The sequence below is a fragment of the Stegostoma tigrinum genome, chromosome 14 (assembly GCF_030684315.1).
Source record: "Stegostoma tigrinum isolate sSteTig4 chromosome 14, sSteTig4.hap1, whole genome shotgun sequence".
Classification (NCBI taxonomy): domain Eukaryota; kingdom Metazoa; phylum Chordata; class Chondrichthyes; order Orectolobiformes; family Stegostomatidae; genus Stegostoma; species Stegostoma tigrinum.
In genome coordinates, this window is record NC_081367.1 from 19,079,540 (window position 1) to 19,091,578 (window position 12,039).

General features: G+C 40.2%; 1 protein-coding gene across 8 annotated transcripts in view; it reads right to left on the reverse strand.

Moving 5' to 3' along the window:
* Positions 1 to 255: 255 nt before the first annotated feature.
* The window catches only part of ngef (neuronal guanine nucleotide exchange factor), a 78,242-nt gene continuing 66,458 nt past the window's right edge, over positions 256 to 12,039 (reverse strand). For 7 of the 8 annotated variants that reach the window (XM_048542705.2, XM_048542706.2, XM_048542699.2 and 4 more), the window contains 2 exons: positions 9,829 to 9,933; positions 256 to 2,467 (listed from right to left, as the gene is read on the reverse strand). In XM_048542705.2, the coding sequence (XP_048398662.1) occupies positions 2,268 to 2,467; positions 9,829 to 9,933 (305 nt within the window). In that variant the 3' untranslated portion in view covers positions 256 to 2,267. Of the gene's footprint in view, positions 2,481 to 9,828; positions 9,934 to 12,039 lie in introns of all 8 variants that reach the window. The other variant, XM_048542703.1, reaches the window with a different exon arrangement.

The following is a 12,039-nucleotide window of genomic DNA, read 5'->3' on the forward strand; positions in this document are numbered from 1 at the left end:
ATCCTCAAATGTTTTGTATGCCATCCTAGCTTTTTGAAAATTAATGAGGACGTGGAATGATTTTTGGCTGAACTGTACTATTAAAATTGTGCCTATTGGCAGTGTGATTTCATTCAAATTAAGCACATAATCCTACATCTCATGAGCATGTTATCAATGAGGCATATTAAGGTCTTACAGAAACCTGGAGATCAAATTAACACATATAATTACATATTTGATTAATGCAAAACCATAAAAAACTACACCAGCCTCAATTATGATATGATTTTAATTGTTCTCTTTATAAGATTACAGAAATTCCCCGTTGTGTAATATGAAGGAACACGTGGTGGATGAAACTCTTCACAAATTGCTAAAACTGTTTTACAATGCAAAACATTAACTTCTATTCTTTTATTCAACATTCTTTGATATGTGTCATGAATATTTAAGACCCACTTGATGACTAATCCATAATCACAATATTTATATATGTAAATTTTTTTCTTAACTCAGAACCTTCTGGTCTGCTGCACATTTAAACTTCCTCAAAGCTCAGCCTGTGATGGCACAATATAAAGTCCATGTTTGTAAGACAGAACATTGACGGGTAGATAATCCTTTAGGTGCTAAAGCTATTATTTAAGCCCAGCGGAAAATCTGCCCTAAATATTTATAACACTACCATGCAGCTGATAACTTTGATACAACTAAGAGCTAAAGTACATCTCCACCCTAAGTTCGTGCGAATAAAATTCTGATGACACAGTTAATGCTGAAGAAAGTTTAAATCCTGAAATCACCTTACTGACAAATGTATGCAACAACTCCTTTTCTTAATGCACTGTTTGACTAATGCTATGGGTTAAGTATAAGCAATAATAATCCCATCAAATAAATGTATTGAAAAGGAAAAGCACATCAGCTGTCATAAAGTTTAAAGATTAGAATAAGGAGTTTGAATGTATGTACATTAGAAGTAATGGGTGAACAGGATTTGGGTCAAGATAGGGCAGCAGGCTTTTGGGTATATTTTGTAACATTTAATTTTGAGAATTTTATTTTGCAAAGTTGAGTCTAGTAATGAGGACTTGGATTAGGGTTTCAGCAGGAGGCTGGTTGAGGCAAGGTAGAGACTGGTCAAATTGCAGGGGTGGAATTAAATAGTTTTGATGATGGATGAGATACCAGGCAAATTCACGATTGCAAACAATCTGACAGTGTTCAAGGAGGGGGAAATGGAATTGCTAGTGTGGGAACAGAAATTGTTGCATGGGTTGAAGAAAATACTTTTCCTTTGCCTTTTACTGGGTCATTTCATTTTAATAGCATGCTAGAAAAACTTCCAAATTTCATCATTTGAGATGAGTCATTTGAACAAAGTAAACCAAAACTTCAAATTAAAGGTTAATGAAAATAACTATTTTATCCTCAAGTTCCCTTCATCATTCATCTTTAAAAGAAAACCAGTTTTCTAGCAAGCCGGATTTAGTCTGAAATTGCTTCAGATTTAACTCTTGATGTGGTAGGTGTCTTTGATGTGTCTTGGTCATCAAGAAATGGTTTGCTGTGATAGCAAAGTACCTTAATTTGTTATTTATGAGATAACACCTCTAAAATCCCTGGATCAAGATTAGGAATTTTAAGTATTGATATCTGAATTCTACAGATATAAATGTTTTTATATGAACTTTGTTCTCAAGATTCTTTTGGTCAAGCATATCATAAAAATAATTGATCAATTGTGTGGGCATTTATGGGAAATTTGTTGCACTGGTGCACCGATCTAGTTCATTTTTACATGTGCCCTGCACCATTTATATGGAGATTTACAGCATTTAAACAGAACACGGAGTGTAATTCTTCCTGGATTCTTCAAGATTGGGATTCTGTTTGGAGCTTTTCATACTTCATGTTAGAATTCATCCTCCGAACTCTTTCCATTCAAACATTACCCAAGTACAGAAAAACTTAACCAATTCAAGTATATTATCAACATAGCTGCCAATATACTTTGTTGGGAATTAACTGTTGTCAGTTAAAAAACAGGTCAGAATGATCTCCCTCCATTGTATTTAGTGGCTGCATTCTGCAGTTAAAAAACATTCAAGTCAGTCATGCATTTACTGTGCAAATGAAGAACTTTTAAAAATGTAGTGTTCTGTGAATTGAAAAAAAATGATTGATACTTCACAATTTCCTGGTAAAATTTCACAGTTAACACTGCCATGCAGAATGATGGGAGTTTCAAAATCTGTCAAAAATCCAAGCATGTCAAAATTCTATCACCGCTGATGGATTACATTTCTGTTGGTAAATTTTCTTCCTTCTTTGTTCTTACTTCCATGGCTTTCCTCTGCCTTGAAGATTCGGTAACATTCTTTTCTGTTTTGGGCTCGGAGTTGTGGATTTTTGATTTCCTCAACTACTGGGCTGGGAAACCAACCTTTCTCTCCATCGTGCAAACGATCTCCTAATATCCAACCTGAATGATAACACTTGTCAAACATGAATCTCTCATTTAATCACTGTCTACTATATCACACGCTATTCAAAAATACTTTAATTTTTTAATTTAGCTATGCTTTAATAAAAGCTGAAATGTTGTTCAAATCAGAAATGTTATTCCTGGACAGTAGAGTCTTTTCACTTTTGATATCTGTTCAATGACTTAGACACCACAAAGTACAAGCAGATAAAGAATTAATTTCTGTTTTCTTTCACAATGTTTGAGTGAAATTTAACCTGCACAAATCTAAAAAAAATACTCTCTTAAAGTATTGAAGGAAAAATATTCAGGAAAATGCATTTATATATTGGCACCCAACATTTCAGGATACAGTACCACTCAGTTTCCTAACAGCACAGTCATTGGACCTATTAGTTAATACATGAAAATAATTCAAATTTACACATACTAAGAAAGATCTTGCACCCAATGCATTGTTATATATGAATTATTTGAACATGAGTTAGCATGGAGTAAATATTGAATCCCCTCAATAACTGATTCGCAGAGAGATTGCACCTTCGAGTGTTTATCTTTTCAAGATGATCCTTGCTCCTTTTATAACTGCCACTCCTACCCTAATTCAGACTGGCTTTCCTCTTGCTGCTCCCCTCAGCTTAACCTGGAATTTGTCTGCTTCCAAATTAGATCAACCTTGCATTCTTGTTACATCCCATGTTTTGAACTGGCACCCTTTTCCTCCCTTACTTCACACTAGTGCTACTCTTTCTACCCTACTACAGACATGGTTCACCCTTAATTCATAGTGTTATACTACCCAACCCCAAACCAGTTCAAGCTAGCATCTTAGATAACAAGGTATGGAGCTGGATGAACACAGCAGGCCAAGCAGCATCATAGAAGCAGGAAGGCTGACGTTTTGGGCCTAGATCCTTCATCAGAAATGGGGGAGGGGAAGGGGGTTCTGAAATAAATAGGGAGACGGCGGAGGTCTGTGAGGAGGAGGAGGATTTTTTTTTCCATTGTTATTGCGGGGACCGCAACCTCACCCCTGCAGTGATCGAGAACGCCCTTGATCACGTCTCCTGCATTTCCTGCAACTCATCCCTCGCACCCCGTCCCCGCAATAACAACTAAAATAGAATCTCCCTTGTCCTCACGTACCACCCCATCAACCTCTGGATCCAACGCCTAATTCTCCAACACTTCCGCCATCTGCAATCCGACCCCACCACCAAAGACATTTTTCCCTCCCCACCCTTATCTGCTTTCTGCAGGGACTACTCTCTCTGTGGCTCCCTTGTCCACTCCACACTCCCCTCCAGCCCCAACACTCCCGGAACTTTTCCCTGCAACTGCAGGAAGTGCTACACCTGCCCCTACACCTCCTCCCCTCACCCCCATCCCAGGCCCCAAGAAGACTTTCCACATCAAACAGATGTTCACCTATGCATCCGCTACACCCATGTGGCCTCCTCAACATCGGGGAAACCAAGAAGAGGCTTGGGAACCGCTTTGCAGAACACCTATGCTCAGTTTGCAATAAACAACTCCCCCTCCCATTCCTCAGATGACATGTCCATCCTGGGCCTCCTGCAGTGCCACTTTGATGCACCCAAAGGTTTCAGGAACATCAACTCATATTCCGCTTGGGAACCCTGCAGCCCAATGGTATCAATGTGGATTTCACAAGCTTCAAAATATCCCCTCCCCCTACCTTGTCCCAAAACCAGCCCTGCATGTCCCCGCCTCCCTAACCTGTCCTTCCTCTCAACTATCCTTCCTCCTACCTCAAGCCCCACCCCGATCTCTTACCTACTAACTTCATCCTGTCCCCTTGACCTGTCCATGCTCCATGGACTGACCTATCTCCTCCCTACCTCGCCACCTGCACTCACCTTTACTGGCTCCATCCCACCTCTTTGACCTGTCTATCTCCTCTCCACCTATCTTCTCCTCTATCCATTTTCGATCTGCCTCCCCCTCTCTCCCTATTTATTTCAGAACCCTCTTCATCAGAAATGGGGGAGGGGAAGGGTCTAGGTCCAAAATGTCAGCCTTCCTGCTTGGCCTACAGTGTTCATCCAGCTCTACTCCTTGTTATCTCGGATTCTCCAGCATCTGCAGTTCCTATTATCTCTTTCAAGCTAGGATCTTCCTTTGTGCTGCAGCACTCCCATACCTCCTGCACCATAAATCACTGGAGCTAATGCCATTCCTCTTCCTTCTCCAAGCATCGCTCTCGCTGTTGTGCATTGTTCTCTCCTCTTCATTGTCATTGATTCCTTTCTAACAATAATCCCATGCCATTAGTGGGAAATGCCGCACATGCAACAACTCCCACTTAGATTTGCAGGAACAAGAATCTCTTTAATTACTGGCAGAAGCAAGAATAAGCAAATTGGAAGTTTCTCTCCAATTAATTTATTGAACACCGACTTGTGGACTGAGTTTTCAAAACACTGACTTTGTATATGAAACAATTGACAAGCTTTTTAAAAATCTTTTATCACAGAGGGATGGAGAGATTTGAGTCTAAGAATGTTGCTAGGCTGTTGTGTTATGTCTCAAAGCTAGCAAGTCTCAGTTTCGACCTTGCTGAATCTTCTTGCATGACTTGTGGAGGGAAGCACACTACAGATCATATTTGTGTTGCTGTGCCTCTGTTTGTAATTTATGTAGAGGACAAAAGCTGTAAACAGATGTCTATTGAATCTTTCAGTATACGTTACCCAATCTTGTTCTTTTGTTACAGGAGCTTACATAAATTTCACCTTATCAGGTACGAATAGACTGCTGAAGGTAAAGAGTCCCTCACCATATCTATAGCAGATCATGACAGCAGAATAGGTCTGGGTTATCACAGATGGTTATTTATGAAGAAATGACTCCCAGATCTTTGATACTACATCACAACATAATGCAATGGCAGGCAATCTCAGCCAGCATAACTGGCCCAATATGACCCAATTTCAAGTTGGGACTTCATAGATTACATTACTAAATTTTCTCATAATTTAAATGTCATTTGGTTGTTTCCTATTTTCAGAACTTGCTAACCTAATTTATTTAGTTGCCATGACACTTTTCCCTGTTGAGAAAAGTGAGGAAATTAACTATCTCAGATTCTTTGGGCTTTGAGACATTTTGGGATAAACCAACGTCAGAGTGGAAACTCAAAGCAGGCATTCAGACCCTCATTTACTGATGCAGGAGGACACTGCCGTTTACCCTTATCCACAATGGTAGGTGCTGCACTTCTGTTTAGAATCTGGCATACTCTGCATGCCAACATTTTGGTGCCATGGATTGCCACAATAATGGCTAGAGGAAAGGGGCTTCATTGTAACCTTATTGTTTGTGATAGGGTTATATAGGAAGAATTTTTGATGATATGGGTTTTGCTCTTTTGGATTTGTGACAGTACTATGGCTTTAAGAGGTGTATTATGCCCCCTTTTTCTGAAGTAAGGTCAAGACAGAGGTACTAAATAGTCTGCTCAAAGCCAATAAGTGAACAGCTTATGAGAACTTGAGGTTCTTTTAGTTTAAAATTGGAATAAAAGAAGTAGCCTGACTGGGTGGAGTCAAGCTCACACACAACCAGGATTTTTAGTTTTAGCTTTCTGCATTTGCTAGGGGTCTTGAAGCTAAATGTCAAAGCCCTTATTCCTCTTTCTATTATAGCTAAAAGCTGGCATTCTCTTTCTGCTGCTATTTTTTGTGAGACAATCTATTTTACTGAATTTTCCTAACAGCTAGTTAATAGTGGTTAATTTCTCTATTATTTTGTTAAGCACCTCAGTAGAGTTACAGTTAAGCCAATTCTTTTCTTTTTATTTTGTCTGTATTTTCACTGTAATATGAAAATAAAATATGTTTTGTTTAACATCAAATAGCATTCGGAATACAACACCTGACACCTTTAAATTAAGGAAAAGCTTAGATCTAGACTCAGTTCTTAATTTATTTTGAAGGGGTTGGATCTGGTCCTTAACAGATCATAGATGACTCTGTAGATTTTCTCTTTTCTGGTTTCTTACAGTAAGGTGAGGAAGATGAAGCATGTCACTAAGTAACACCACAAGAAGATCTATTCTTTCCCCCACTTATCTCTATAACATAGCCTGACTCCTCTCAACTGTGGATGAGAAACTCATCCATCTACCTACCACCTCCAGACTGGATTATTTTAACGTACTGTTGGTCAGCATCCCGTATTACATAGGATGATAAGATGTACAAGCAGAAGGAGGACATTCAGACTCTGCTCTGCTGTTCAATGAGATCATGGCTGATCTGATATGTTGCTCTCCATTTTGATGCCTTTTTCTCGTAGCCCTCGATTCCCTTCCTGATTAAAAACAAAACTGCCTTTCTCAGCTTTGAATACATTAACAACCCAGTCTCTGTAGCCCTCTGCAATGAGGAATTCCAGATTCATTACCTTCTAAGAGGAAAAAAATTCCTCTTCATTTCTATCTTAAGTGTACAACTCCTTATTCTGAGGTCATGCCCTCTGAACCTGGACTGTCCTACATGGGAAACAACCCTTCTGCATCTACCTTGTCAAATTCACTAAGAATCTTGTTATGTTTCAAAAAGATCACCTCTCTTTCTTCTAAATTCCAATCAGTTGAAGCCCAATCTGCTTAATCTCACCACATAAGACAGACCGTTCACACATGGTATCAGCCTCATGAGCCTTCTCTGGAGTGCATCCATTGCCAGTACATCTTTACTGAGATAAGAGGCCCAAATCAGTTCACAGTATCCCAGCTATGGTCTGGCCAGTGTCTTGTATGCTTTTAGCAAAATCTCCCTACTTTTATATTACATTCCCCCTGAAATAAAGGCCAATATTCTATTTTCCTTCCTGATTACCAACTGAACATAGATGTAACTTTTTGTGATTAATGTTGGAGGAATCCCAGATCCCTCTGTTCTATATCTTTCTTCAGTCCTTCTCCGTTTAGATAATGTTCAGCTTTTCTATTCTTCCTTCTATAGTGCATAATCTCACATTTTCTCACATTATATTCCATCTGTTAAGTTTCTGCCTACCCCCCTGTCTGTATCCCTCTACAGAATCAGCTGCACTTGCCTTCCATCCAATCTTTGAGTCGCTCTCAATTAACTTGAAGTCACTTCAAAATCCACTGCTCATGCCCTAACTTACAGAAAATCTTGTTCTCCCATCACACTAATGTTTGCTGACATACATTGGCACCCAGTCGAGCAACGCCTAGATTTAAAAGTTCTCTTTTCTTCCTTACAAATTACCTCAATCATCCTTCACTATCTGTGTAATCTGTTACAACTTGACAAGCTTCTGAGTTATCCGTACCCATCCAATCCTGGCTTCTTGAATATCCCCAAATCTAAACATTCCACTATTGACGGCTGTAGTTCAGCTGCCTCAGTCCTAAGCTTTTGAATTCCTTCTCAAAACTTTTCCAGCTGTGTATCCTATTCTCCTTATTTAAAACCTAACTGATCAATCTATTGATCATCCGTCCTAATATCAAAATGTTGCTCAGTTTTATATTTTGCTTTTTAACGCCCTCAGGGATGCAACATGAGGCATGTTATTACATTAAAGGTCCTATTTAAATAAAAATGTTGCCTGTCCACAAAGGCACACATTCTTGTGTTTACCCCTAGAGTGAAGTATGTAGGAATTCTGCTTTACGAAGGAGACAATTAAAGGTATACTCTATCAGAGCTCCTATTTCCAGGGCGTATGTTGTACTGCCTGTGACAGTAAAATTGAATATGACCTTAAACGTCCCTTGCCTTTGATCCCAGCTCGCTCTCTCTCTCTCTCTCTCTCTCTCTTCCCCAGTCCACGGCCCCTTCCTCATCTTTCAGAAAATTTGCCCAATCTGCAGGTCAGACAGTGAAAAAAAGGCAGGTGACTGAAAACTGATTACCAGCACAAACTCTGCCTTTGCTTTCCTGGTAAACAAACAGTCACAGGTAGAGAAAGAGGTAAGCTGGAGATTTTCCTAAATGCATACTTGCCAAAAATCTTTGTCAAACATTGTTAAGCTAGGTGCTCCTTCCCACACTGTGGAGCCTTCACACATACCAAAATACTTTCATTTGATTGTGGCAACAGTCTTGACCCAATTATTTTAGGAGAATCCACTGTTTGCCCATTGTTTAATTGGGAGCTTGGCTCCTTGAAGATCAATTTGATTCAATTCAGTCCCAGATAATCACACCTGAGCAGCATCCAGAGATACCTGACAAACACGAATAGTCAAAGAGTCTGGTGCTCCACATGAGACAAACTTCTCAAGACTTTCCACACAAAAGGAAATGGACAGCGTCCTGATTTCAATCAAGTCAGGCCAGTAAAATTGTTACCAACATTCATAGCACCATTCCAAACATCAGCTGTCAATGAAAGACATTGGTCATTGTCAAGATAGTGAAATCGTTTGGTGAGTCACACAGCTACCGCCCATCTTCTTGCTTCCAAAATAGGTCCTGTGAGGCCTCCTGCTAAACAGACTGAGTGCCACTCTGAAACTGCAATGCTGACCACCTCCAAATCCCCATCGAAAAGACAGGATTTTTGGTCAACTACAGCTGTTCCGAGTAGGCTGTTCTACTAACCTCACATGTCAACTGAAGTTTTCAGTAAGGCTTGAAGATCAGAATGGCCTGTCTTGACTTCTCCTGTGCCTATGACAATGTGGTCCTCTGACACGTTGCTGAAACTATGCAGACCACTTGTTAGAAAATGTTCTATGAGCAACAACTGATATCTCTGGGGACACCCTGGATATCACATCAAATGTTAGTAGATCACGAAGGGTAAACACCCCATCCACATGAGAGGTCAAATGTGATCTTAATTTGACATCTTGCCTCATTAAGTAGCATCTCCAACAGAGCAGAACTCCCTCGATACGATATTGAAATGTCTGCCTTTGTTTTTGCATTGAGCCTGCAACCTTCTGACTCAGAGGCAAAACCACTACCAACTGAGCCCCTGATGAGGGCTGTTTCTCTCAGTTCAGTTTTCATTGTGCAATACCATTACAAGAACACCTTGGGAGTTGCAATAAAAAGGAAGTGCAACTTGTTGTTATTTCCTTGCAGACAATCTGTGCATTTTGTTGATATTTGCCACCGTGGTATATCCACTGAACATCAAATTAAAGTACTCTGATACCTAATTTAATGCTTTTTCTTTTGATCCCCCAGTGATATGCAGCATTAGAAACAAAGAGAACTTGTCACTATGGGAACTGCAATTAATCTTGTGAGGTCTATACGAAGATAGTATAGAACAAGGTTGAGATGGGTTGCTTATTTAAATTTGTAAATTTACAAATATACTTTGCAACAGAAAATGATGTTTACCATCTTGCGAGCAGTCCACAACATTAAGAATGTCAGCAGCTTCTAAAGAGAGTTCATCAGGTTCCTGTGCAGTGTACCTCTGAATACACTGTACTTGGGGACAATCTAGTAGAGACCACAGAACACTCGTGAGATTATAACAAACAACGGTAATGCTTTATCTACAATTGAACATAAAAGGTCTGTCATTAGACAACTAAAGTTTTTGCATCATTTCATAGATCTCAGAAAGACAGTGTACTTTTAAAGACAGTTAGATCATATCATAACGTGCGATGTTCCACTATAAACGTCCTTGTCCCATCTTCAGCAGTCACAACGCAATCTTGTGTGTAGTCAGTCAGCTTTGTGTCATGTTACAGTCATGGCTGTAACATTAGTAAGACTGTGCAAAGCTGAGATTTTATAACAATGTAGATATTTACAATCCTTCATAAACTGTAAGATATCTGTCTTAACAAGAACAGTGTTTGTGGTATATGTTAAAGGACTAGCAACATATGGGGAACACTCAGATCATATCATATTGGCAGTGGTGTTTGACCCAAGCAACCACATCAAGGTTTGTCCTAAGCCTCTCTTTCATTCAATTTTGGTGCCAAAATTTGATTTCATTATCTTTCAAAGCTGAAGGTTTGTCCAGCTTCCTAATGTTCAGCAGCACTCACAAAAGAATCATTCAATAGGTTCATACAGCGCAGAAAAGGCTCTTCAGTCCATCGAGTCTGCACCAATAATAACTTCGACTAAAAGTGCGCTAATCCCAATTTCCTGCATTTATCCCATATCCTTGAATATTACGATATTTGAAGCGCTCATCCAAACATTTTTTAAAGATTATAAGGTTTCTGGCCTCCACCAACTTTCCAGGCAGTGCATTCCAGATTTCTACCGCCTCCTGAATGAAAAAGTTTTCTTAAATTCCTTCTGAATCTTCTGCTCCTTACCCTAAAACTGTGCCCCCTAATGATTGACCCCTCAAACAAGCAGAACAACTGCTCTCTTTTTGCCTTGTCCGTACCCCTCATAATCTTACATGTCCCAATAATGGCCTTTCCCACCCGCCACACCCAGCCTTCTGTGTTGTAAAGAAAGCAATCTAAGCCAATCTAGTTGCCCCTTATAGCTCAATTTCTCCATCCCAGAGAACCTCCTCTGTACCCACTCCAGTGCTATCACATACATCCGGTAGTGAGGTGACCATAACTGCACTCAGTACTCCAGCTGTGGCCTGACCAACACTCTGTCCAACTCCAACATTACCTCCTTGCTCTTTGTACTCCATGCAATGACCATGAAAGCAAGTATCCAATGTGCCTTTTGAACTATCCTATTCTCATGTTGCGCCAACTTCAGGGATATGTGAATAATTACTCCAAGATCCCTCTGTTCCTCTAAGCTACCCAGTATCCTGCCATTCATTAAACACACATTTTGTTTCTTCTTCCAAAGTGCATCACCTTGCACTTATCAGGGTTAGATACCATCTGCTACTGATCTGCCCATCTGACCGACCCATTTACATCTTCCTGTAACTTACAACCATTTTCTTTGCCATTATTTACTCTACCAATCTTGGTGTCATCTGAAAATTTACTTAACACCCCCCCCACCCCCCCACATTTTCATCCATATCATTTATGTATATAACAAACAATAAGGGTCCCAGTAAAGATCATTGTGGTACACTGCTGGACACCAACCCCCAACTCAAACAGTCTTCTACCATTATCCTAGATAACAAAGTGTGGAGCTGGATGAACACAGCAGGCCAGGCAGCATCTCAGATTCTCCAGCATCTGCAGTTCCCTTTATCTCTGATACTATTTTAACCTCACTGCGAAGCCTCTTCCAGGGATGCCTAACCTGAAGAAGTTACCCTCCTCCCTCCGGACAAACTTCAGGGGATCTCTCTGCCACTGCAACTCTCTTGCCTCCTCTCCACCTATCTACTCCTCTATCCACCTTCGATCTGCCTCTCCCTCTGTCCCTATTTATTTCAGAACCCTCTCCCCATCCCCCTTTTCTGATGAAGTGTCTAGGCCCAAAACATCAGCTTTTGTGCTCCTCAGATGCTGCTTGGCCTGCTGTGTTCATCCAGCTCCACACTTTGTTATCTCGGATTCTCCAGCATCTGCAGTTCCCATTATCTCTTCTACCATTATCCTGTTGTGTCCTGTTGTTCAGCCAGTTTCTGATCAGTCCTAGCAA